This window comes from Vitis riparia, chromosome 15 (assembly GCF_004353265.1).
Source record: "Vitis riparia cultivar Riparia Gloire de Montpellier isolate 1030 chromosome 15, EGFV_Vit.rip_1.0, whole genome shotgun sequence".
NCBI classification, from domain to species: domain Eukaryota; kingdom Viridiplantae; phylum Streptophyta; class Magnoliopsida; order Vitales; family Vitaceae; genus Vitis; species Vitis riparia.
The window spans coordinates 5,956,478-5,982,902 of record NC_048445.1 but is presented as its reverse complement, the minus strand read 5'-3'; the positions used below and the strand labels follow the sequence as shown (position 1 = coordinate 5,982,902).

General features: G+C 33.1%; 3 protein-coding genes across 4 annotated transcripts; 1 reads left to right on the top strand and 2 right to left on the bottom strand.

The window, feature by feature from the left end:
* Positions 1-1,446: 1,446 nt before the first annotated feature.
* On the bottom strand, positions 1,447-7,513 carry LOC117932112 (autophagy-related protein 8f-like). Of its 2 annotated transcripts, none has more exons than XM_034853157.1 (6): positions 7,460-7,513; positions 6,984-7,033; positions 6,833-6,888; positions 2,897-2,949; positions 2,077-2,195; positions 1,447-1,759 (listed from the first exon to the last, which is right to left on the bottom strand). In XM_034853157.1, exons 2-6 carry the CDS (start codon positions 7,018-7,020, stop codon positions 1,650-1,652), a joined length of 375 nt encoding a protein of 124 aa, XP_034709048.1. In that variant the 5' UTR covers positions 7,021-7,033; positions 7,460-7,513; the 3' UTR covers positions 1,447-1,649. The 2 variants fall into 2 exon arrangements, with proteins under 2 accessions (XP_034709048.1, XP_034709049.1); XM_034853158.1 differs by lacking the exon at positions 7,460-7,513 and adding an exon at positions 7,353-7,370.
* Positions 7,514-10,533: 3,020 nt separating this feature from the next.
* Positions 10,534-14,275, bottom strand: LOC117932111 (40S ribosomal protein S13). The gene is made up of 5 exons (XM_034853156.1): positions 14,167-14,275; positions 13,910-13,977; positions 12,152-12,290; positions 11,876-12,062; positions 10,534-10,785 (listed from the first exon to the last, which is right to left on the bottom strand). Exons 1-5 carry the CDS (start codon positions 14,192-14,194, stop codon positions 10,752-10,754), a joined length of 456 nt encoding a protein of 151 aa, XP_034709047.1. The 5' UTR covers positions 14,195-14,275; the 3' UTR covers positions 10,534-10,751.
* An 8,162-nt stretch (positions 14,276-22,437) lies between these two features.
* LOC117932521 (LRR receptor-like serine/threonine-protein kinase SIK1) lies at positions 22,438-26,191 on the top strand. Its single transcript, XM_034853795.1, has 4 exons — positions 22,438-23,086; positions 23,723-23,983; positions 24,104-24,964; positions 25,316-26,191. Exons 1-4 carry the CDS (start codon positions 22,657-22,659, stop codon positions 25,795-25,797), a joined length of 2,034 nt encoding a protein of 677 aa, XP_034709686.1. The 5' UTR covers positions 22,438-22,656; the 3' UTR covers positions 25,798-26,191.
* Positions 26,192-26,425: the final 234 nt, after the last annotated feature.

Here is a 26,425-nt window from a genome sequence, read left to right as displayed (position 1 = left end):
TTATTAATAAAATTAATGTAAAAAGTCTTATAAAAATGTTTCTTTTTATAAAAATTCTATTTTTGATTTAAGTAAGTATTTTTTTTTTTAATAAAAATTTTACAGCTATAACTACTTTTAGCTAAAGCCAAAATAGGAAAGGCTAAATTAGGGAAATTAGAGTAATATATGTTAAAGAAAGGGAAATATGGGGAGGCACATGTTGAATGAGGACACACGTGGGGCCTATTTGAAAACGCGTGTGAGAATCACGTAGGGGACAACCCAGTATGGCCACCCCATCTCTCTGTTCCTCCTCCCGCCTACACAAAACACGGTGTCCCAACCGCCATTACCGGTTAGCATTGCCACGTGTCACCTCCCATGTGCCACCTTCCTTTGCCACGTGTACATTTTACAGTGTACTGGTCGCCACAACTCCATGCCGCCTTTTTTCTTCTCCCTCTGCTGCTCTGTTTAAGCTTGGTAGCTGGTGGTAGTAGTCTCTTCGACTTTTAACTTCGTTACGATTTTCGATCAATGTTTTTTTTAATTATTTACTGTGTGGAAGCAGGGTTTTAAGGAGAAGAAATGGCGACGACGGCGCGACACAACTGGGTCCCGAGGCTGCATGGGGATTCGGGAGCCGGCGTTGACAACCGGCTCGACTCAACTTGCGGTGTCTTGTAAAAGTCGGGCATTCTCGGCCGCCTCGCAACGTTGTCGCCACGGCATTGTGGGGAATCAAATGCTTAAACTGCGCACTCTCGTTCAATTTAGACCAGGGGCTGTGTTGATGTTACAAGTATTCAAAGCCTCAACAGTATTCTCTACATAAATTTTTCAAAATTTACCTCTGGAATCTACATTCAAATATTAGAGATTCAGAACATGGCAAGGGAAGGGAAGGGGCGAATTTATTATGTGAGGACCTGAATCTATTTGGGACCATATAGTCTCTGAGTGCGGCGGTGCCGACCATAGGAAAAAGGCATCTTACTGTAACAACTTTCTTTTTCAAATTTAATTTTGCAAATTCCCAGAAAAAAATAAATAAAAAAAAACCCTTTAATTTATCATCTAGAACCTTACACAACATTAATTAAAAAGTACTAGGAAAAATTAGATTCAAGGTACTTGGGATTGGCTTTTGGAGTAAGGCATCCAAACATTGAGAAAGCAATAATTTTGATCCTCCTTCAAAATTGAATTTGTTTTCGTAACTGAGAGATCCAAATAATGAAAAAGCAACAATTCCAATCTTTCTTCAAAATTTGATTGTGTTAAAGGGTGAGAATCCCTCCCTCATAAGAGCTTTTCTGTTAAGAGGTACTTGGGATTGGCCTTTCATAGGTCCTGTGTGTTGACATCATCTTCATATACTGGTTGATCATTAACATAAGGAATTTTTGTTGTTTCAGAAAAAAAAAAAAAAGCGAAGAAACTGTATTCAGCTTCATCAACCCATCAGAGAAAAAGCAACTGATTAATGCATTAATAAGAATAAAGTGTTCACCATTTGGCTTGTGGAGAAGCTATACACAGTATATATACTTGTTATCATTAGCAGGATTATATATATATTAAAGGCAAGATGCCAAAATTATTTAACATGAGGCAATGAGAAACAAGCGGCGACACAGATGACAAAGGAATGTAGGTGATAAGAGCTAGAGCTGTGGTGGGATCTGGTACCCAAATGTGTTCTCTCCACTGTAAGTAACATAGAGAAACCCATCTGCATCCTTCTTTTCGTCGTATATGGTAGACATTATTGCTCCTGCAATAACTCCAAAACCTTTGTCATCCAAAATCCAGCAACAAGAGATTGAATTTGAAGAATCTCAAAATGGGCCATTTGATCATTTTGACAGATCTGAATCTGCCAATCTCAACCAATTCTTTATGAAAGCACCAGTTTTTGCAAAATATTTTGAAAAATTATCAAATTTAATTTAAAACTTTGTGGGAATAAATTATTGTCAAAACCATAATTATGATGGGAAGGAAAGTTGGAATGAATATAAACAAACAAAATTAGTTCTAGAGCAGGTGTATGTGAGCAAGGGAGGGGTAAAATTGCAATATTGTTGTTACCTGTAGGTGGGAGGACATTGTCCACAAATATGAATATAGCCTTTTCTGCACTCAGCTTAATTCTCTTCCGGATAACATAGACAAATTGTCCTACAGTCAGGTCAGCTGGGACTAGGTACCTGTATGTTCTTAACCAAGTAAATACCAAGAAGTTTCACAGCTTTCAAGCACCATATGCACACTATATTGACTAACTGGTAGCAGACAAAACCATGTTCGCTTCTTTTGCGTCCTTTATTTTCTCTTTTCTAATTCCATGACTTTCCCTGGGGTTGGATCATCTGGTGAAGGGATAGAAAGTCATGGGGCTAGGGGGTAGAGGTAGGGGTCAAGTCTAGAGTTCAATTTTCCTTAGATTCCAGTATTTGTCGTTAAAAGGAAAAAAGATCATGTTTTTGGCTTCAAATAAAAATATATATAATATAAAAAAAAAAGATTGAACAGGCATGCTTCAAAACTACCTTTTTCTTATTTCGTTCCAGGTATGTTATCCCACTCTCTCAAATGGATAAGAAAATCTCAATATAAGCATTGATTTTGAAGTTGAGTTTAATATTACATCCCCTTTCCAGCCTAATTCACTAGGTGAAACAGGGACCACACCACTGATTTTTCATTGGGGTGGGGTGGCGTGGGGTGGGGGGAAGAGAGAGAGTTGGTGTTTCAAATAACTCATGTTGATCTGCCAGTCACTAGAACAACTGTATACAATATAATTATGATGAGGATAAATAATTTCTAAAAGATATTAATAAAGAAAGAAAGCTCCAAACATAACAAAAAACAGGCAAACCATTAGTGGGATGAAAATGTTGCTTACTTCTTCTTGTCAATGTTCGGAATATCACTTCTCTCAGCCTTCTCCACAATCACCTTGAAATCATAAAAGCAAATTATAAATAGATGCGCTATTGGATACTGCAAGGATAGTCTTATTGTCTCATCATGCATTATGCTTGCAACTTGGGCAGTTCCACTTTTATTTTTATTTTTTTGTAGTTCAATGGATGGCCTTCGAAAGTTCCAGCAATGAATAGATGCAAGTACCATCTGACTAAACTCTCTCCATTGGCCATATCAAGTTTTAAGAGAAAAGAATGAAAACAGATAAGTGATCTAAATGCAATGAATAAAAAGAATTGCTACTGCTAAGTGATCTAACTTGATCAAAAACTCAATTCACAGGGTGAATTCAAGTTTGCACTTCTGAATGGGCATTTTAGAATGTAACTTTAGTAAAGCATGAAATGTATATATTAGGGATGGCAAAGAAAACCCATCAGGTCAGGTCTCTGTGGGGACCTCTAATAGGGCAAGGACAGGGAAGGAGAAAATTGAATAGACTCAAACCAGGGACGGGGACAGGAACAAGGGTGGGGACAGGGAACTTGCTCCCCTAGCAAGGATTCCCCATCCCCATCCTAGTCCAAGACAGAGAATGTAGGAGGGACGGGAAAAAAAATACTAGAAGCGGGGATGGGAGTAGGGGAGCCCTATGTGATCCCACCCCATTAACATCTCTATATCTCCTTGTATGTGAAATACCTCTACAGAGGTTTTCATACATGGTAAAACGAGCCACTCCTTTTTCCCTTCTTTTTTCCTTTTTGATTGACAATGACAATACATGTAAAAACAAGATGCCAAAGGTGGCACAACCTAGCTACACAAGACAAGTATGAAACTGGAAAAGAAAAAGTAGCACAAAAACAGATAATAAAGACTCAAAACCAACAATAGAACCAGAAATCTCAGGCTTCCATTCCCATTTCTGCTCTCCCTATGTTAGTTCTACAGAAATGATAAATTATGTCAAAACTGAAAATACAGATCCTCTCATCCAGCCAACTATAGCCACAGTTCTATGTTACTGAAATGCACCATAAAATGTGCTAGAAGGCCAAAAAATACTGATTTGATGTTTAGCCAAATTTCATCTATCAAGGTTGTCACTATTAAGCCAGGAAGGTCAATAGGAGGATTTGTGACTCCAAACTCTTAAAGCTAGGATGAAGATGATGAGGTGTCAGATACTTTTCAAAACAGAGGGGTTACTGGATATATAGGAGTCACCTTTTGAGGGTTACAAGTCAAAATGAATGCATTTTTAAGGATATCGAGATGTGTTGACAGGAAACTAACCAACTATGGACAGTAAGAAGAAGCAAGAAAGAATGTTGAGGTGTCAGATAGGGAGATAAAGAAGTTGACTTTTCTATAAACTGAAGGGACGGGCCCATGGACTACAATAGTAGTTCAAGAAGGAAGGTGTGTGGGATTGATTTCCTTTTTTCATTAAGTCTTGAATCTAGTTGAGTAATGTAAGAGCGGATATGAACAGTAGAAGATACAGAGTAAAACTTCATTAAGTTGGAGTATGTTTGTAAAGCAACCATTTTAGATTTTTGGAATGGCCACTTCTGTACCTAGCATTCTTAAGAGAAAGGTGTGAAACAAGATGAGCTATTTCGACATGGGAGACAGGAGGCTGGCTGTTAAGGTGGCAAGGTTCATCAGAACAATTTATCTCCTATTTTCCATTGAGAACAAGGATGCGGAAGGCAGTTTTCTCTAGGTTATGTCCTCAACAGATGAGAGCAAATGATGACTGGCCAAGATGTTGGTCAGGATGAGGAGAATGTGGATAGCTATCACTTGCTGATGTGTAGGAGAAAGACTTCAAATCTTTCTATTTCCCTATGAAAAAAAATAAATACTTGAGACTTGCATCAGCCATGCATGCTTCATCAGATCTTGTGAAGGCAAACAGATTATTTGATACATAATCCCCTCATGTGCTCCAGTGATATGTGAGGACTTTGATAAATTCATCTTGTCACCATCCGAGGATGAGCATTTTTCTAGCGATATGCATAAAGGTCTTATGCAATTATGTGAATCATTTTTATTTTTATTTTTTATGTGATTGCAGTACTTTAAGAGAGGAGAGGGCCCTTACAACTCAAAATATGTGGTTGCGGTTAGCAAGGTTTGGGATATAGTGGAAACATGGTGGCCAGTTTCATTTTTTTCCCAGGATTCTCCTTATGATGTGAGGGCCAAAATGTCAAAACAGGAGGTCTTGTTGCAAATTATGATATAAATGTTGAGGAATAGTCTATTATTGGATAGCCACCTGAAGAGAGTGAGAAACATAGTCCTTAAGAAGGAATACAAAAGGTCAGTAGTCACTTAGGAGATTGGTAGGTAAGAAATCACAGCATATTCAGATAAAATGTGGGGAGGACAAGAATAAGGAATTCCCTAAAAAAATTTGTAACTGCTCATAAGAGGGTTAATTGCAGGTTGGAGTTGACAAATATGATTTTTCATGAACTGGAGGTGACTAGGAAGGCATCAATGAACTTAGTAAATTGTATCAAGAGGGTCATCATTAGAGACAAACATAGGATGGATTCGATTGCCAAATATTAGATGGTTGAGCCAAGGATTGCTAGAAAAAGCCACTTCAAGATTAGGATGGAACACATCCGTGATACCCATATAGTGTCGAATGACCACTTGCAAATGCAACTAAATCAGGGAACTTATGATCAAGCACCAGCAATTTGCATGATGTGACTATGCAGTTTACAAAACAAACTCTTGTTTGTTGCATGGGAACAGACTAGGAAAGCAGATCAACACAACTCAAAGATGCCAACCCTGCAAATTCTTCAAATTTGAAGCAAGGTCACAACAATTATTAAATATGTAACATATGGTTTATACAAAGTAATATTTTCTCCCTCGATCAAAAGCCTCCATTCATTAAATATATTATGGAAATGACTCAAGAAAACGTATATGAAAAGATGACCCAACTTGTTTTTTTCCCCTTACTACTGTAATTTTATTTTATTTTTTTATATTACAATTGAGAATCCAATGAATATTGATTCTATATCTGAAATTCTGAAACAAATAAATCAAAATTTTAGAGACATCAAGGACATGTTATTTAATCTAACATGGAGTTGGATCCCCTTTGAAGGTGTCTATTCCACATAACCACTTAAAGATTGAAACAAGTTGTGCTAAGTGCAGTCAATGCACAAGAAAATAAAGGCAATGTCAAATAGGTTTCCCCATTTGGAGATCTAATGCACTACGACTGTGAGCACACATAAAGTGAGTTATGTCATATGCAAACTACACAACTCTTCAATTCAATAAGGCATGGCTATAATCGACTTAGGTTGCACACTGGATTTATATTCAGGATTCCAAAAACATGATTCAAAACCCAAAAGCTAGAAATCAAGATACCACTTAAACCTATTAAAGGATAATTTCAATCAATAAAGGCAAAAAGGTTGATTGCACATGATTTAAAACCCAAAAGCTAGAAATCAAGATACCACTTAAACCTATTAAAGGATAATTTCAATCAATAAAAGCAAAAAAGTTGACCACAGAGAATTAAACTAAATCAAAACAAATAAATTAATATAATATAACAACCTAAGGAACTTAGGCTACAAAGATAAAAATAATTAACCAGAAGATTTAGTGCTAAATTGGGAGTCCTAGTTCAGCAGGAAACTTCATACTACTGAATATGCAGAAGTGAAGAAGAAGCATAAAATCTTGAAGTCCCAACTATCCAGCACAGTAGTGGTTAGTGTTCAGTGTATAGCATCCACTTGTCTCTCCATGAATATTCATGCCTTTTTACAGTAATTTTATTACTCCAATCAAATTGTTCACCATCAAAAGCAATGAGTGGTCAGAATCACTGAGAATCGATTCTTACTGGAATTCTTTCTGGATATTTGTCCCTAATTCTAGCAGCCTCTGCCCGCCTCTTCTCTGCAGGAGGTTCAATAACACAACAATATTATTTTTTTACTCACTGTTTAAAATAAATAAATACGACCCCTTAAACACAACAACATCAATCATACCAAATTCGTGCTCTTGCTTGAAATAGCTCTTTGCCATATTTGTTGAAAAACTGCAAAGAAAGAAGGGGAGCAATACCTTCAACGGAGATCAAATCAAAACATAATAACTAAAATAAAAATTCAACACTAGTTTATCAATCCATTACTAATAGATGATTTATAAAAATCATCCACGACTTGTAAATCTAATAATACTACTCCATGACACCAAATCCAAGGAACTCAAACCTGAACACCAAATTTCGATCAAAACTGTGAATTCAAAAGAAAAATGGAACAAAGACAAAACCTTGAACTTAAAGTTCAAGTGATCAAAAACCCTAATAATAAAGATCATACATGAAAATATATACAGAGAGAGAGGAAAACCTAACAATCCGTTTGGATACAAAGAAAACGGATGAAGAGAAACCGAAGAATAAAATCTTAATTACCCGCTTCAAAGGAAACGAGATGAATTTAAGAAGAAGACTTACATAGATTGATTCAGAGAAGAAGAACAAGCCCCTTTCTGTTCTGAGTCTTTGAAGAATATGGCACTATTATAATAATGTGGGGGGGTTGGGGGTTTGGCGGTCTCTCCGGTTCGCTACGGTGAGGTATGGGAAAGTTAGGAATCAAATCCCGCCACGTCAGCATCATAATGGTACTGGATATACATCGTACGGTTGGAAAACTTTATCTTTCTCTTCTTGATTTGATTTAATGGCATATGATAAAATATCTCTCTTCTTGAGAGGGTCATGTGAATATATTTTAAATTTTATTATTTAAATAAAAATTATTCAATTTTGATTTTTTTAAAAAAAATTACCAAACTATGTTCTAATAAAATTTAAAATTCTCAATATTTTCTTTTCTTTCATGATTTATAATGATTCTTCAGTACTTTTTAAAAAAATTTCTCAATGATGATAGATTAAATGTGCATGTGGTATTGAAAGACAAAAAAAAATGAGATGGTAGTAAATTAGGAAAATTAGGGTATGTTAGGTAACCATTTATTAAAACAATTTTTTGTTTTTCAAAACAAAAAAAAATAAAAAATATATATATTTGACAATTAAAAACTATTTTTTATTTTCTAGTTTAAAAAAAAAAAAATATGTTTTTAGAAAATATATTTCAATTGTTTTATATTATTTTTTTAATAACTATTTTTAAAAATAATTATACTAGAATGTAGAAAGATTAAAAATATTTATAAAAAAATATTAAAAATTGATTAAAAATATTTTAAGTTTCAAACAAACTTTTATTGTACAAAACATCAGAAAAATAATTTTTAAAAACTGTTTTTAAAAATTATTTTTTAGAAAATCAGATAATAAACATGTCCTTAATTTTTTATTTAAATTTTTAAAATATCATTGTATTCATTTTTATTTTTATCTTTAATTTTTAAAAATAAAATGTAAAATAAATTACTTAAGATGTTTTAATTTATTTAAATTTTTTTTTTATAAATTTCAATGTAAAAAAATAAAATTGAAAATAAAATGTAGCATTTCATTTCCCTTTCATGTATTCTAGTTTTTAAATAATATAAAACCAAAAAAATCTTATATGATTTTTAAAATGTAATGATTTTAAAAAAATTAAAAAAAAAATTAAGCAAAAATTTTGATATAAAACTACATTTGGTTATTGAAAAATTTAAGAAAAAAATATTAGGAAAAGTAGAAAAAAAATTTTAAAAATTAAAATTAATAAATTATTTTTATATGTTATTATGAACCCACTCATTTATTTTAATTAAATTATATAATTTTAACTAATTTTATTAATATTTTCATAATAAAATCAAATATAAAATATCATTTTCCTTAATATTTTTTTATTTCTTTAATAATTTCATATAATCAAACCTAACATAAAAATTTATATTTATATATCTATTTTCTATTTTTAGAAATAAAATATAAAATACATTAAAACAAGGGGAATAATTTTCTTAAAGTAAAAGCAATATCATGACATGTAAGTTGATTGGTTGATTGAATTAATTAATTTATTTTATTTATTACTCCTTTGTTTGGTGCAATTTCATTTATTTAAAATAATCGTCATTATTCAAATGAAATATCTTTCACTAGGTATGAATAAAAGTATTTACACAATATTAGGTTGTTTTTATTTATTTTATATATCATCTTCCTTAATTAATATTTAATTACATTTTTGTATCATGGTCACATTATTTTTATCCAAATTATAATTTTTTTCATATTTCTCAAATCTCCGATCATAATTTTTGTACATAATCATATCAGATTATTTGATTAAGAGGGTCATTGAAAATTCAATTTTGCAAATTTAACATTTCTTTATTTTTTTTACCTTATTTGAACAAAAATGTTAAAATGCCCTTACATGTATGTAAATATTTGAAATAATTAAGGATATTTATGTCAAAAATGAATTGCTCTTCAAACAAAAATACGAAAAATGTTATATTCACAAATATGAGAATTATTTCATTCATTTAACTAATTAATTCAATCATATTTTTCATACTTTAATCACATTCTTCGTACTCGAGTAACATTTTTTGCACCTTAATACCTTAATCATGTTTCCACATTATAATTTTTGTACTTCAATCATATTCTTTGAACTCTAATAATATTTTTTGTACATTTATATCATTCTTCCTATCCTATTATATTTTTTTATTACCTAATCATGTTCTCAATACCCTATCAACAATTTTTTATCTCAGCACTTCAATTATATTTTTTGTATTTTGGACACATTTTTTATATCCTAATCATAATCTTCTACATACTTTTGTACTTGAGAATCATTTTTAAAAATAAAGGCAGTCAAAATTTCCCATATCCTCAATTTTTTAAAACTTTGAATGAAATTTAAATATAAACTAATGCACAATATAACCAATGGATGAATGAGAATTTAGAAGCTATAAAAATGAAAAAAAAAAAATTATTGTAGAATATATTTTTTTAATCAACATTGAATGTTAAATTGATACAATAGCTTAGCTGTATTGTAGAATTTTCCATGTCATGATTTCTTATTCATTGTTTTATCTGCGCTTTTCAGAGGAAAGCTGCAGTTTTCAACTTCAAGCCTCTGAATGTTTAGGAATTCCCCACCCCATTAAAGCATAAAGATCCCCAAATGTAAGTCAGTTAATTATGCTCCGCAGAATGAAACAATTTTATTGTGGTCTGGTCATCAACCAACCCTTCAGCTTCTCACCTTTCGTGTAGGGCCTGTAGGGTCTGGTAAAGATATGAGGGGAAAACAATCTCAATCTTCCTTTATACCTCAGCATGATCTCACCCAAACCCTTCTGCAATGAGAAGGGTTAGAATCATCCAAGTAGGTCAATGAGAAGCCCATATATCAATCTCGTCATGCCTTCAGCATGTTTTTGAAGGTAAATTTCCAGATGTTGGGTATGATAAATTCTTTATGTTCATCAGCAATACCCATTTGGCATTCAAATTCTAGGGTAGGGCTGGGGAGGAATGAATGAGGTTCTAAAAAAGGGTAGAATGATGTGATAATATTTGTTTGTAAGTAACTAATGGATGTTGTGGCATTACTCAAACCAAATGTAATTCAGAAAAACAACATTTTAGTAGAGAATTGATAAATGTAAGTGCGAAACACAAATTGGTTCAATAATCCATCAAACAACTGTTTTCCCCCTGATCAAAAACACAACTAAAATTCTTGAAAATCTTGCTTGAGTACGCTCATAACCTATGCCCAAAACTGCTACCAAATGAACTTTTCCTAAGCCACAAGGGTGCTGGCGGTGGTAGATTCACTGCATAACGAGAATCAACAAAAAGTAAGTACTCTGGAGCATGATATATTTTATTTAACATAAACAATCAAAGATTAATAAATTTGCAAACACCAAAATGTGAGTCAATACAGGTCCTCATCACCCATCCATACGACTAACATTCTAACCTAAATCAATACAAATTATAACACTAGAAAATTTCAACAATACCATAGACCGATTCAATTTGAAATTATACATTCAGCTGTATAGAGTATATAATTAAGGCAATTGTGCTCCACTCAAAATCAGATTTCAAAGGAAGCCCGTCAAAAAAGTTCGTATATCAAAATAATATACTTACAAAATCACTCATGTGTCAAATATACAGCTACGTTAACATAGCCTAAAAATCCCAAGCGCAAATCCTGCCTCAGCATTCAACTCTACTTAACAGGCACATTATATAGTGATGTACAACACCTAAGAATGTGAATGATTGGTGAAACATTACATTATTAATATATTCAGATTCCAATAGTAGTTTGATGGTCTGGGTTGGATCCACTTACAATCAGATACCACAGTCCAAACTGTTGTATCAGTAATCAATTCAAAAAACCAAATTAATTTGGAATGGATCCAAACATGAACTGATATGCATATATCACCTAGAAATAGTAACTAGAGTGCAGTGGTTTTGGTGCTCCTTAATAATGAACATAAGCAAATTTATCATTTTGGTATCATTGCTCAAATCATGCAAATTGGTGGACACTTTTCTAAAACACAGAAACAAAATGCAGCTACAAAACAAAAACACTGAATAAAAATCTCCAATCAAAGCCACCAAAAATACTCTGAAAACCTGATAGGAATATATGTTAAATTGGCCTAAAAGGAAGGCCAATATTAGGAACCTATATTAGGGCGGCAAATGTGTTCAAAGAAATTTCTAGCTCCACCATTTTCACTCACAACAGGAGATTTAATATCCATATCATTACTCCATTTTATTTAAGCCTTGTTGCAGGTGAGTGAGTGACAAACACGTGGCACAACAAACTACAGCAACCATTTAACACCTTTTTATAGGACAAAATAGAAAACAAAAGGCGTGAATACTTACTACTTCCACACAGGTGGCAGCTTCTTTGTCCTCTTGTAATAGCGAGCAAGGCGATGGATCCTACTCTCAACCAAGATCAATCTAAACTTGGAATCCTTATCCTTCCGGTTCCTCTCCAGATGCTTGCGAATAGCAACTGCTTTCTTAATGAGGTGATAGAGATCCTCGGGAATTTCAGGAGCAAGCCCTAACCAATTTTAAAACAACAAATCAAATAAACATCCCTCTTGAATTTAGGATAGAAAAGAGCAATCTGCACCAATAAGGGAAACCAACCATGAGCCTTGAGAATCCGCAAGATCTTGCTCCCAGTGACACTCTTGACCTGAGCAATACCATGGGAATCACGAAGTATAACACCAATTTGAGAAGGTGTCATACCCTTCTTGGCAAATTTGCAGATGTTCTCCTCAACCTGAAGGATTAAAACAAAATCAATAATAAAAGTCAGACACAATGAACAAAATGCTTTAGTTCATTTAAAATATTGAAAAGGAAGAAAGAAAGAAAGGAAGGTATCAATCATAGGTCACCAACTAAACACAGTGAACAGACTCATGGTCTCATTTTTTTTATAGGCAAATAAGAATAAATATATATTAAAGTGCCATCAAAGGCAGGCAAGCACAATACATCGAAAGGATACATGTGAGAAAACAAAAAGAAGCAAGCTACAACCACAACTGCAATCCAGTACTTAAAGCTCAACCACTCAATAAAAACTATCAAGGATAGTGTACCAGTTAAACTATTAACTATAAGATACCCTCAGGACCAAATGCATAGATTAGATATAAGAGAGTCTTTGAAAGATTGGTTTGCAAGTTCAAAGGTGCTTCCAAAAAAGGCAAAGAGGAGCTGTTCTCCATGCCTTTCTTCTCTTGTTGCCTACAAAGCTCCCATTAACAAGTCCTCCATCGAATATGGGAGAACTCATGAAATGCCAAATAAAGAGAATAGAAAGTGTCATAGCCCTATAGCCTTCCCACAATGTATAAGAAGATAGTCTACGGATTCTTCTGCATCTTTACACATACAACAATAACCCACTAAAAACCATCCTCTCATTCAAAGTTGGTCTTTACTAAGGGTCTCATTCAGTTTTATGATTTTAACCATAGCTGTTAGTTGATGATTTGATTTGAAAACCATTAAACAGAATAACAAGCAGAAAATCATCAAGTAACGGCTATGGTTAACCCTATAAGCAGCTTATAGGTTCCATTTCACATAAAAACTACAATAAGCACACTGACCAAACTAGGGGTTTGATTGATTGAAGATAAAAGAAAATCATCAATCAAAATGTGACAGACTTGGATCGTGTTTGGATGTCCCATTATTCTACTTACAAACATATATTTAGTGGATCTGGATATCATAATAAAGAAACAGACATCATCACAAATTATGGTGAAATTTTCAAAGGTTGGCATTTCACTTCGATTTTTCATTCTATATGATGGGTATGCATCCAAAGGGCATCTTAGGGTCTTCTTTTATTTGAAATAAGGGAATCACTAATAAAACACCGCTATGAACACGACCACTCTTCACTTAGTTCTTGGAAAATTCGGAATTCGCCGCATTAACTATCAAAAGGAAAAGAAAGAATCCAAGAAAAACTATTTTCAAATGGGCTCATATCCCAATCAATTTTCATAATTTTATCTTACTTTCATTTCATTCTTTCCCAGATCTAAAGACGTCAATAGCATCTTATCCGCCGCAATAAGTTGAGAAAAGTTTAATCAAATCAAACATAGTGAACATCCATTTAGCCTCCATTTAAATCCTAAGAAAATGAGGAAACTAGGGTTTTCATACAAGGCGACTAAGTTGCATTAGACCTCTCAAGTCCCAATCAATGGAAAAAAAAAACAATTTTTATCTCTTTTATTTTTCAGCAACCAAAAGTGACTCATAAAAGAGAAAAAAACATTTCAAGAACTAAAATCAAAAACAAATTTAGGGTTTCAGTCAATTCAATCAATAATATAAACATAATCTAGAGAAAAGTGTGGGCCGTCTCACATCCTGAGAAGAGATCTTCAGCCAACTTGGTGGAGTCCTCTTGTAGGGCAGAGCTGAGGAAGAAATACCCTTACTGAAACAAAATCACAGAGATCAAAGACATGTCAGCAAGTACCACACAAATCCCCTTATCTTCATTGTAAAAGAAAAAAAAATTTCCAGAAAATTATTCCGATAACTGTTTTCTTTAGAAACAAAAGGAGACAGAAATTCATAGAACTGTTCCCGGAGAATCCAGTGAGAAATGAACGAAATACCCTTACCGCGACTGTGCATGCGACCCATGGTGTCGTAGGATGGAAGCCTCGGCGCCGCCTCTCCGGGGGTGACTGCTGCTGCTTTGCTCTGTGAGGAAGAGAGAAACCCTAGAGAACAAATGGGCGCTGAGATTAGGGTTTTTATCTTGTTTGTTTTATTACATTCGAGTCCTTGAATTTTGTGTTTTTTGCGTTTTGACCCCTCACAGGCAAGGCGTTCAGCCCAATCCAACCCGATTCCAGCCCAAAAAAATACTAGTGGCTTGGCTGGGCTGGGTTTGGGTCTGGGTTTGAATGGAGACGATCATAATTTTTAGCAATTAAAAGTTAATTGCTTTCATAATGATCATGAATATGATATTTAAATTTTTATTTATTGAACCCGACCAACCTAGAACCTCTGACAAATCGGGTTCGGACTTGGGTCAAAAGTCTCTAGCCCATATTAGATGGGCTCTAAGGCCCAACCTGCACAAGTTACAATCCCTCTCATGGACAACATATTGACAACCATGCTATTGGGCCTTTAGAAACTGTCCCAACTCAAATCCCAATATATTCGGTATGGGGGCGACCTACTCTTGAATCATTGGGTTTTGGTTTTGGGTTTGGGTTTGGGCTTGGTCTTGGTTCATGGGTTTTGATGTCTTATATGAAGAAAGAATAATTTGAAATATAAATTTTTAAATAAATCAAATAACAAAGATGTGAATTTTTGTTTTTTCTTTCTCTAATATTTTTTTAAGATTCAAACAAAACCTAAACCTTTAGGTTGATTGTCATAGCTTTGAAATTTCATTTCTTTTGAGTTGAACATGTTTATGTTCTTATTTTTATTTTTTAGCTCATAAATCATGACATTTCATACGCGAGATAGAAAGATAAAAGAAAAAGATTCATAGTAAGAAAATAAAAATAAAAATTTTCCTTTAAATATTTTTCTTTATTTTTCAAATAATGAATTAAGAGTTTGAAATTGTATAAGAAAATATTTCTTCCTTCAAAACTTTTCTTTATTTTTTAAGATAAATAATTAAAAGTTTAAAACTGTATAAGACCTCATAATTTTTATAAGTTTTTACTATTTTCTTCAAAATAAAAGTGGAATTAACATTTTTTTTTTCTTCTTTTCAAGGGAATGGAGAGATAATCTCTATTAGGGACAATGTTGGATAATGTTTTTTGAAAACTGTTCTTGTAAAACCAAGTATTGGTTAATTTCAATTAACAAGACAAAAATTGGAGTTAATGTTTTATGTTTACTGTGCTTAAGTAATACGGTTTCCAAAGTGGTAAATCACAAAGATAAATCAAGTTAAAAGGAAATCAATAATAAAAAGAGAACCTCAAAGAGGAGATCAATCTAAGACTTTTTTATACAATCTCTTTCTAAAGTTCTTATTACACTATACTCATATTGCATTTTATTTTTATTCAAACACCTAAAATCATCAAAGTACTAAATTATTTTCAAATTATTTTAAAAGTTAGATGGTTTCATGTTTTTATTAAATCCTTTGACCAAATTTTTTTTGTACTTGTTTTAAAAGATTTTAAGAGGTTACACATAGGTTGTTAAAGGTTTCACACCTCAAATTGGGTTGTTTAAGCATTTGATAATGTCAGTCTTGTTGAGATGCATTTTGCACCATTCCACTTCCAATAGCATATGTTTAATTGATTTAGTCTTACCTACTCAAGAACCAATGGAACCCGTTAATTAATTGAGAGTCTGAATTCCAACAAACACTTGCTAAGACATTAAATGCATACTGACTAATGAACCGATTGAGCTGGTTGCTTAACCAATTAAACCGAAATTATGTCTAACACTAGTTTAGACTTCTAACTCTTATTTAAAGGCTTCAAACTTCTTACATTCATGAGAAAACGGTCTTTATAGTGCATTTACTTTCAAACTTACATCTTATCTTAATGCACCATTCGACCTGGTTTCTTTGTATTCCACTTGAGCAAATATTATAAACCAAAAATTATTTCTTCATTTGTATATTTTGTTTTGAAACTATAATCCAAGGGAGGGAGTTTAAAGATTTTGTCTTGTTGTAAAAGGTGCTTAAAGTCATGATCCAAGAGGGTGATTAGAGCCACAAGTTTAACAAAGTTGATTAAAACCATAATTCAATTGTGAACATTGAAAACTTTGATTGAAAGCCTTGTTAATAGAACTTTCACTAAGTTAGGAGCTTGAGAAAAGTATGTGTAAACTAGGTTGCATCAATCCATGATAGAAATTAGTGTTTGCAATTTTTATTTTTTACTCATTTTCTTTTATATGCAAATTGTTATTTCGTTATATTTTTTATATAATTGCATATGACGTCATATATATATATTCTCTAAGTTAAAATTCACAAAAGTTGATCATCACCCTATTCATCCCTATCTTTGTGCTAAGGTGATTATCTTAGGTTGGCATAGTTAGAATCCCATGTTTTGTAGGGAAAAGGATAGTTTGAGAACTTAAAGTGTTTAACTTATTTTTTTGCATTTTTAAATGTATTTTAAAAATAATTTTTATATAGTCATTTATTTTAAATAATTATTTATATAATTATTATTATTTAAATATCTTTTAGAAAACAAGTAAAAATAACTAAAAAAATTCTTTGGGAACATCATATTTTCTATTTTTGAAAACAAAAAACTGTTTTCCATTTTTTTTATTACCTAAAGAATTAGATTTGAACCAGAATCAAATATGTGAAATCACTTGAGTTTTTGACATCCTTGACAACAAAAAGTCCACCGAAAGACTACCTATATGGCTATATCTAGATTTCCAGCTAACTGGGCTTAAGAAAGGCCTAAAGCTCTAATCCTCTGCCAAGTAGTCCATTCATTGAGGCCCAACATTTGTACATTGCTTTGGTGGCTTACTGGCTTTTCCATTTGTCTTCATACTTGTTGTTGAGTAAAAATTTAAAAATAAATCAATAAATAAATGAAAATAAGTAAAAATGGTATTGTTAAGGTGTGGCTGAAAAAGCAGAGTTATCCCCTCACTCTGCAAAGGGATTGGAAAAGTAGCAAAATGGACAAAGAAAGCACAAATTCTCATATTCCCCTTGTGCTTGTCTCTTTCTAATGCCATATATCTACTGTGGAATCCCTATTTATCTCAGGAAAAAAAGGGGATGTTCTGAAAAAAAAAAGTGTTCAAATTTTTAATCAGACTTTTATTAAAAAAAAAATTAAAATTCCCTATTTTTAAAAATATTTTTCATAATATTTTAATAATAATAATATTGAAAATTTAAAATTCCATTTAAAAAAAAAATATTGCAATATATTATATAAAGCAATTTTTTTAGGAAAAGAGAAAAGGTATCAAATATATTCTATATATGCTCTTTACCTAGGTAGGTGTTACATAATTTGCAGTGCACAAGATTTTAAAGTTTAAAGTGGCCTTTGTCCCACACATATGGTATGTTTATGGGAGGGAATCAAAACCCCATTTGAGTTTATTAAATAATCAAAGATTTATGGACAGAAAAGAGAGAGAGAGAGAGAGGGAGTGGGAGAGGGAGAGAGAGAGACCACACATGGTATTGTTTATGGGAGGGAATCAAACCCCATTTGAGTTTATTAAATGATCAAAGATTTATGGACAGAGAGAGAGAGAGAGGGGGGGAGAGAGAGAGAGAGGGAGGGAGGGAGGGAGGGAGAGAGGGGGAGAGAGAGAGAGAGTGAGAGAGGTCGATCACATGATGTATAGGAGGAGAGAATAAAAAAAGAAACTCTACTCTGACCCCCTGCTAAAAAGCAGAAAAGATGGAGAGAAGGGGAGACCCTTTTCAAGAGCAAGCCAGCAAGGATAGATGATGGCTTGATGGATGGTAGATTACACCCCCATCTGCCCCTCACGCCCTAAGATATTTGAAAGTTGATGAAAAAGGAAACCCTAAAAAAAAGGGACTTTGGTTATGACTTCCACCCATTTCTTTCGCAATTCCAATCATGAGTGACAAATGACAATCACCTCTTTGTTTTCTTTTGGTAGGTAGGACAGTGCACATCTATGGGGTTTTGTATTTTCTATTTTTCATTAACTAACTTTTTTTCAAATTTTTTTGAAGTTTGGAAGCAGGAGAGATGAGCTTGACTTTATATACCAATGATTTTCAGACATAATCATCCTGGATATGAACAATAAATTCTAAATGATGGGTGGGAGGTAACCAATTAGCCATACCGACATTTCACACCTCCAACTATGTTACCAAATTTTCCTAATGTAACCATTTTGACATGTGGAAACTGAAGGGAATTAAGCCAAATTTTTGACCTGTAAGAAACAAAAAAACATACGTGAAAGAAAAATAATCACATGCACAAGACAATATTGAAGAATATAGAGTACAACATTTGGCTACAATATTTTCTTTCTATATAAAACACAGCAACCACATCATACTAAAAAACCATAATTACAAAAAGCGATTTCACAATGGGTTAAACGGGCCCAAAATTTTTTCCCGATGGTGTTGTCATCGAACCCCTAGGAGGCTTGTCCATGAGCGCTCTAGCTTGGACAAATAGTGAAGCCTTTGTAAATCTTCCATTAAAAAATCACACAATATTATTCGAATCGTATCGTCAAACCAAATCAAACAAAACTAAGCTCCATAAAGCCCGACAGGAACTAAATCAAGAATGAAAAAAATTAACTAATTAATTATAATATCCTTATATATCATTTTAAATACTTTTTTATTTTCATTTAAAAATAATATTTCAACTATATTGAGCTATTACTGATTAATTAAATATTGTCTATTTTGAATTCAATATTCACATGATCTTAAAACATGTCTACATAATTAAAAACATGTTCTATTTTTTCTTTCATTTACATCAATTATCATTTAAATTATCTAGAAAATAAATGAGATGTAAATTCTGACATTATAAGACCACCTCCCAGACTTAAGAACTAAAAACGATTGATGGGATGGGGGAGTTCCTTTAAATTATCTGAAAGTAGGAATAGATGAGAAAATAAATGAGATGTAGCCCCTTGAAGCAACCTCCCAAGAACTAAAAATGATTGATGGGATGGGGGAGTGCAGGCATTTACCAAGCCGGGCGGCATTGACAACAAAAATCATATCCCACCATATTGCCAGCTCTAGACATTAAACAGTATCAGATGATCATAAAGATAGGATGTGAGGTGAGCCCCTACTGATCCATGGCCCATGAACTCTCACAGGCTCTGATGGCTGAGGAGGACCCCCGTCCTATAACCCTAGAGACAGAGATGCATATATCCGGAAACTCACATGCACCATCTCCCGAATGGTCCTATCCTCTATTTTTATGTCTAACTACTTCTTCACAGGCCTCTGATATTTGGATTCTTTTAAAAGTTGCAGTGCTTCAGAAAGGAAATTGTAAAAGAAGACAAAACCACGTTTCATAACTATTTTTTAAAATTATCATGAGAAACAGTTTTTGAAAACTGTTTATGTCATGATAACTATTTTCGAAAATAGTTTTAAAAAATAATTTTTAAAAAACAATTTTTTAAAATTATTCTATAATGTTTTATAAAACAAAAGTTTATTTGAAAATCTGAAATATTTTTAACTTATTTTAAATATTTTAAAAATATTTTTTATATTTAGTATTCTAATTTACATAATTATTTTCTAAAACCGTCCTAAAAAAAGTAAAAATAATAGAAAACAACCAAAAATATTTTCTGAAAATACATATTTTATGTTCTTAAGAACATAAAACAAAAAAATAGTTTATGACTACCAAATAATGTTTTTTTTGTTTTGCTTTTTTTTTGTTTTAGGGAATAAAAAACTGTTTTGAAAATAATTGCCAAACAGATCCATAATGTTTTGTAGAACAAAGTTTAGTTTGAAAATTTTATTTTTTATATTCAATTCTTTATTTTTAATAATTCTACATGTATAATTATTTTTTAAAACAGTTTTTAAAAAATCAATAAAAACAACTAAAAACAATTAAAAGATATTTTTAAAAAACATTCCATTTTCTGTTCTTAAAAATAAAAAACATAAAACGGTTTCTTGTTATCAAACACGTTTTTTAATGAAAAATATAAAACTATTTTAAAAGACGGTTTTCAAATAACCCCTAATTTTTTTTTTCTTCTATGAATAGATTTGTTAAGTTAGGTAATGGTAAAATTTTGAAAAAACAATGGACCTCAACGGCTCATGGGTGTGTTCAAGTTTGGGTTGTGGGGATCACTACTGTCCCTTTCTACTATAATGGACTACAGCATTGTCTCTAGGTTTTGAATTTTGATTTAAAGAGTAGCATTACCTAATTCATGATAGGCTGATACCATCCTCAAAATGATTCCCAAAAATAGGGTTTTAGAAGGTCTGATTTGGTCATATATGAAAACTAAATTGATATTTTAAGGATAGAAAAATCAAACAAATTAAGGTTGTTTGAAGTTGGTGTGGTTTGATTTAGCCATTTAGGTGGTAGATTTGATGTAAATCGATTTAGGCATATAGTTGGTGTGGTTTGATTTAGGCGATCGATTCAATGTAAATCATTTAGGCATAAAGTCAAGCATATAATATGCATGATAATAAATATAAAAGAACTCATTTTAAATAATTATAAATTATAAGACATAAGATTCATAACGTTATTTTGATTTGATTTGATTTTTATCGATTATGAGACAAGAAAACTGAAAATCAAACCGATAAAATTGGTTTTTAAAATTTTCAAACCAAATCGACCTTTATAACCGTTTGATTAAATTGAATCGGGTTTTTCAATTTTCAATTCTCACTTACACCCTTACCTAAGAATGTTGGTAAAATCTAAATATTACCAATTATATAATTACATTTCCATGATAATTTGATCTCTCTCTCTCACACACTCCTCTCTTTGAAGTGAATTAGAGGAGATTGAACTTTTGTCCAAGTGACAGAGACTCCAGTGAATCATATGCTGTCATGCAGGCATGGGGCATGGAGAGGGACATCTTTTTTTATCTCCATCCTTTTCCATTAAAGTGGGGCATGTGGAAAGGGGCCATCATTATGATTTTTCAAAGATGGGCATCATATTCTCTATGAAAATGACTATCTCCTAACCTTTCTCCTCTTTGGTCTATATGCATTCTTCCAACACCAAGACCAAGTTTTTATCATGTTGATTTGCATTGGAAGCCACCATATGGTAAAGACTAAAAGACTAATTCTTGATCCTTCTCAAGTGTGTCTTGCCTCTTGGTCTAGTTTAATTTTTCACACCACTAGATTGTTGCTTTTTTACCAAATGATGAAACTTTCAAAGGGAATTATAATTATTCTCCCAATAAAATCAATCATAAATGTTGTAATAAAAAATTAAGGATTAATTAAATATAATTAGTTTTGATTGATTTTAAAATTTGTTAGAAATCCTTTGTTTTGATTAGAGAGAAAATGAGTGAAAACAACGAATGACAAAAAGGATGAGAGGAATTTGATGAAATTTTAAATAAATCTGATCAAATATATTTAGTCGAAATCTAAGAAGAGATTGATGAAATTAACCCAAAAATTAATGTCAATTTCTCATTAATATCATACACCCATAAATTTCCATTTTAACATTTGTAGAATAATTATTATTTCATGTATTACTTTATGTATTAAATAAAAAAAAATTACATTGATGAAGAAATAATATTATTTTTTCACATATGCAAATAAAAGCCCCACTAAGATATTGAATGACATTTTTCAAAATTTATCGAGAAGACATTATAAATCAAATTATATCATATATATATATATATATTATCATCCGATCTATTTATATTTTTGTTTTATATACTTGGTTTTTATTCAACCAACTAGATTTTACTATTAACTTTAATCTTACATATTTTCAAGCTCAAATTTTATTAAAAAATCATTGAAAACTCAAAATTTTAAAATTTAATTTTTTAATAAAAAAATATATTTTTAAAAATAATATATTTATTTTAAATTTATGTATAAATAATTGAAATAATGAAAGATATTTATATATTTAGATTTATAAATTTAAGGATTATTTAACGGATTTTTTTTTTCTTCTAGTTCATTTCTTTCCGCCCATAGAGTCAGACTTTTAAACAAACAAACAAAATACAAAACAATAAATCACAAAAAATATAATTAAAAAAAGGAAATGGAGAAACAAACAGATGATATATTCCTTACTAAGCAAAGAGAGAGGCAGAGGTTGACTATTCTGAGGTTTGGTGTTGGGGAAGCGTGTGCGACCGGCTACCTCCACTTCCAAGTTCCAAGCACAGTTTAGCGCTGGGATTCGAATCCTTTTCAGAGTCACTCTCGAAGCCCACTCTACTCTCGTCTCAGCTTGTCCTCTCCTCCTAAATCCATTTTAAACCACCTAACACTCGTTTTTCTCACACAAACAGAGAAAAATACCAACTTTCCTCCTGTTTTTTCCCTCAAACCAAACATGGGTCTCTCTCTTTACCTCCTTTCTTTCATCCTCGCCTTGTATCTCAACTATCCACAAGCTCTTTCTTCAAATCCTGAGCTTAGAGTCCTCATGGTCATGAAAGCTTCACTGGATCCTGAGAACAGATTCCTTTCTTCTTGGACCAGTGACAATGACCCTTGCAGTGACTCTTTTGAAGGTGTGGCTTGCAATGAGTATGGCCACGTTGTTAATATTTCTCTGCAGGGGAAGGGGCTGATGGGTCAGATACCAAAGGAGATTGCTGAGCTCAAGAGCTTGTCTGGGCTTTACTTGCATTTCAACTCTCTGTATGGGGAGATACCTGAGGAAATCTCAGCTTTGACTGAGCTTTCTGATTTGTACCTGAATGTGAATAATCTCTCTGGGGTGATACACCCTGGGATTGGGAATATGTCTAATCTTCAAGGTGGGTTGTGGATTTTAGTGGAAAATTTACTGTCTTAATTCTTGGATCTATGGTTTTTGGTGGAAATATTCAATCTTGGCTTTGGGTTATATAGTTTCTAGATAAATAAGGTATAATATTGTAAGTTAGAGATATGTTTCCAGCTTATTTCATATGGGCATATGGGTGGACAGTAAAGCTCTAGCCTTGTTTATTACTGATATCACAAAATTATTTCATCCGGGGTTCTTTTATATGAACAAAGGGTGTCCAGTGAAGCTCTAAACTTGCTTGTTACTGAATTTTTTTTTTTTTTTTCCCGCACGTTTTCATCTGGGTTTTCTTCATTTGGGCTTCATGTTACCCACCATGCTAAATGGTTATGTCGCTTGCTTGGTTTTTATTTGCCTCATGTTTAGGTACAGAGTGGATTTAATGTTCAGTTCCCTATTTGCTTACATATTATGTTTTGAACTTTCTTTGTTTGTGTAGCAGTAATGACATCCTGGGTTAGATGCAAAGAAGATTTGATTTTCTTTACAATTATTTTTTCAGTATCTTCCACCTTACCATCTGATTAAATTAAATTACTAGGAGAACTGTGTTAAAACTGCATAGTAGAGCCTTGATATGTTTTTTTTTTCTTTTTGTATGCAGTTTTACAGCTCTGTTACAACAAGTTAACTGGGGGCATACCTACACAGTTGGGGTCTCTGAAGAAGCTTAGTGTCCTAGCTCTGCAATCTAATGAATTGACTGGTGCTATTCCTGCGAGTTTGGGTGATCTGGAGATGTTAACTAGGTTGGATCTGAGCTTTAATAACCTTTTTGGTCCTATTCCTGTAAAATTAGCAAATGCCCCTATGCTAGAGGTTCTTGATATCAGAAACAACACCCTTTCAGGAAATGTTCCTCAAGGTAAGATAGTTTATCTGATTTTCATTTGCTTATTTGTGTTATTATTGTTGATGTGTTGAATTTAGGTTAAAAGGGAAAAACCCCAATTTGATTCTGGTTTTCTTGTGTGTTAAATTGAAGCTCTGAAGAGACTGAATGATGGATTCCAATACAGAAACAATCCAGGCTTATGTGGAGATGGATTTTCAGCATTGGATGTTTGTAGTGCATCTGATCAATTAAATCCAAACAGACCTGAACCATTTGGGCCTAATGGTACTGATAAAAATGGCCTCCCAGAGTCCGCAAATTTGCGGCCTGATTGCAGTAAAACTCACTGTTCAACTCCATCAAAAACCTCACAAATTGCTGTCGTTTGTGGAGTAATAGGAGTGATAATTGCCTTGACAGTTTCTGGGCTTTTCGCATTCTCATGGTACCGTCGCAGAAAACAAAAGATTGGAAGTGCTTTCGATGCTTCTGATAGTCGGCTTAGTACTGACCAGGTTAAGGAGGTTTACAGGAAGAGCGCCTCTCCCCTTATCAGTCTGGAATATTCCCATGGATGGGACCCCTTAGGTCAAAGTGGAAACGGGTTCTCTCAGGAAGTTCCTGGGAGTGTTATGTTCAACTTAGAAGATGTGGAGTCTGCAACACAGTACTTCTCAGACTTGAATTTGTTGGGGAAGAGTAATTTCTCTGCAATCTACAAGGGAATTCTGAGAGATGGGTCAGTTGTTGCAATTAAATGCATTGCCAAGATAAGCTGCAAGTCTGATGAAGCTGAGTTCTTGAAGGGACTAAAGACATTGGCCTCGTTGAAGCATGAAAATCTTGTTAGGTTGAGAGGTTTTTGCTGCTCCAAGGGCAGGGGAGAGTGTTTTCTCATCTATGATTTTGTTCCCAATGGAAACCTGTTGCAGTATCTTGATGTGACCGATAACAGTGGGAAGGTTCTTGAATGGTCCACCAGAATTTCTATCATCAATGGCATTGCCAAAGGTCAGTGGGTCATAGTCCCTTTTTATCTTGTTGAATTCCTTAATTTGCAAATCCATAATGTGTTTTTAATCATTTAAATTTAATGTTTATCTGAATCTAAGAATCATTCAGACTCAAAGAATCAAGTTTATGATGTTGTGATAGAAGGATTTCATGGAAGCTCATTCCATGAATTTTTTACTTTCTCCATAAAAAACTTACTCTATCAATTATTTCAACACAAACTTGCTTACAAACTTACCTCTAGCCTTGCAACAGAGCATAGAATTCTGTTGTTTTTGTTAGAATAACTTCATTGCTTGCCTTCTCTAAGTTTATTAATACTAAAATTTGATGTTTCTTCCTAACCAGGTATCGGGTATTTACATGGGAAGAAAGGAAACAAATGTGCTCTAGTTCACCAAAATATATCAGCTGAGAAAGTGCTCATTGACCAACATTACAATCCCTTGCTCTCTGATTCTGGCCTGCACAAGCTCCTTGCAGATGACATTGTATTCTCTACTCTGAAAGCCACTGCAGCCATGGGATACCTTGCTCCTGAGTACACAACCACAGGCCGGTTCACTGAAAAGAGTGATGTGTATGCATTTGGAATGATTGTATTTCAAATCCTTTCTGGGAAACGAAAAATCGCCCACTTGACCCGCAATGGTGCTGAATCAGGCAGATTTGAAGATTTTATTGACGCCAATCTTGCTGGTAAATTCTCCGAGTCTGAGGCAGCTAAGCTGGGGAAAATTGCCTTACTTTGCACTCATGACTCTCCTAGCCACAGGCCAGCTATTGAAAATGTGATGCAAGAACTGAATGATTTAGTTAGCCCTTCTTGATTCCTACACAATTCTTGCCTCAATTTTCTCATGACATGAGGTAAGATGGGTCCACATTACTAACAACTTAACCGATGCAAGGCTTTTGCTGACTCATGTTCATATGTGCTTGTGTCCATCCTAGAGGGCTGAAGTTGTGAATGTTGATGTGTTCTTTATTGTAATTTGTGGGCATTGGGGGATTTTTCGCTTGGATTACTTGTATTAATTTGTATTAATAGAAATTTAGCGATGTACCAAGGTGGGATTCCTCCATCAGCAAGCTAATTTAGTTGCTATTATTTGTATTTCTGTATGGTTGATAGACCCAACATTTGGAGATCATTTATTTACCTAAGTTGGGAATCAGTTGGGGTTTGAATAATGATTACTGAAATTCCAAGTTTTCTTTCCATTTCAACAAACTTAAATCTGTAAGTTTTGGTGCATAATGTAGCCAAAATGGATTACTGAAATTCCAAGTTTTCTGTGTGTCTTGATCTGAACTCCTATAATGTTCTTTCATGGCTTCAAACACAGAGCCAAAATGGATGACAGACCATTCAGTCATTTCCACCAAAACACATCAAAAGACAAAATAATATTTTAATTTTTTTTTATGGTGTGGGGAAGAGAGCAAGTTACCAGG

Bases quoted from the DNA above. Each gene is read 5' to 3' on its own strand.
- LOC117932111 (XM_034853156.1), bottom strand. From the start codon at position 14,194: ATGGGTCGCATGCACAGTCGCGGTAAGG. The intron at 13,978-14,166 runs GTATTTCGTTCA...GTTTCAGTAAGG, and splicing joins CATGCACAGTCGCGGTAAGG to GTATTTCTTCCTCAGCTCTG. The intron at 10,786-11,875 runs GTAAGTATTCAC...CTCGTTATGCAG, and splicing joins CTGCCACCTGTGTGGAAGTA to TGAATCTACCACCGCCAGCA.
- LOC117932112 (XM_034853157.1), bottom strand. From the start codon at position 7,020: ATGGCAAAGAGCTATTTCAAGCAAGAGCACGAATTTG. The intron at 6,889-6,983 runs GTATGATTGATG...AACCTCCTGCAG, and splicing joins CAAGCAAGAGCACGAATTTG to AGAAGAGGCGGGCAGAGGCT. The intron at 2,950-6,832 runs GTAAGAATCGAT...TATGATTTCAAG, and splicing joins AATATCCAGAAAGAATTCCA to GTGATTGTGGAGAAGGCTGA.
- LOC117932521 (XM_034853795.1), top strand. From the start codon at position 22,657: ATGGGTCTCTCTCTTTACCTCCTTTCTTTCATCCTCGCCTTGTATCTC. The intron at 23,087-23,722 runs GTGGGTTGTGGA...TTTTGTATGCAG, and splicing joins GAATATGTCTAATCTTCAAG to TTTTACAGCTCTGTTACAAC. The intron at 24,965-25,315 runs GTCAGTGGGTCA...CTTCCTAACCAG, and splicing joins CATCAATGGCATTGCCAAAG to GTATCGGGTATTTACATGGG.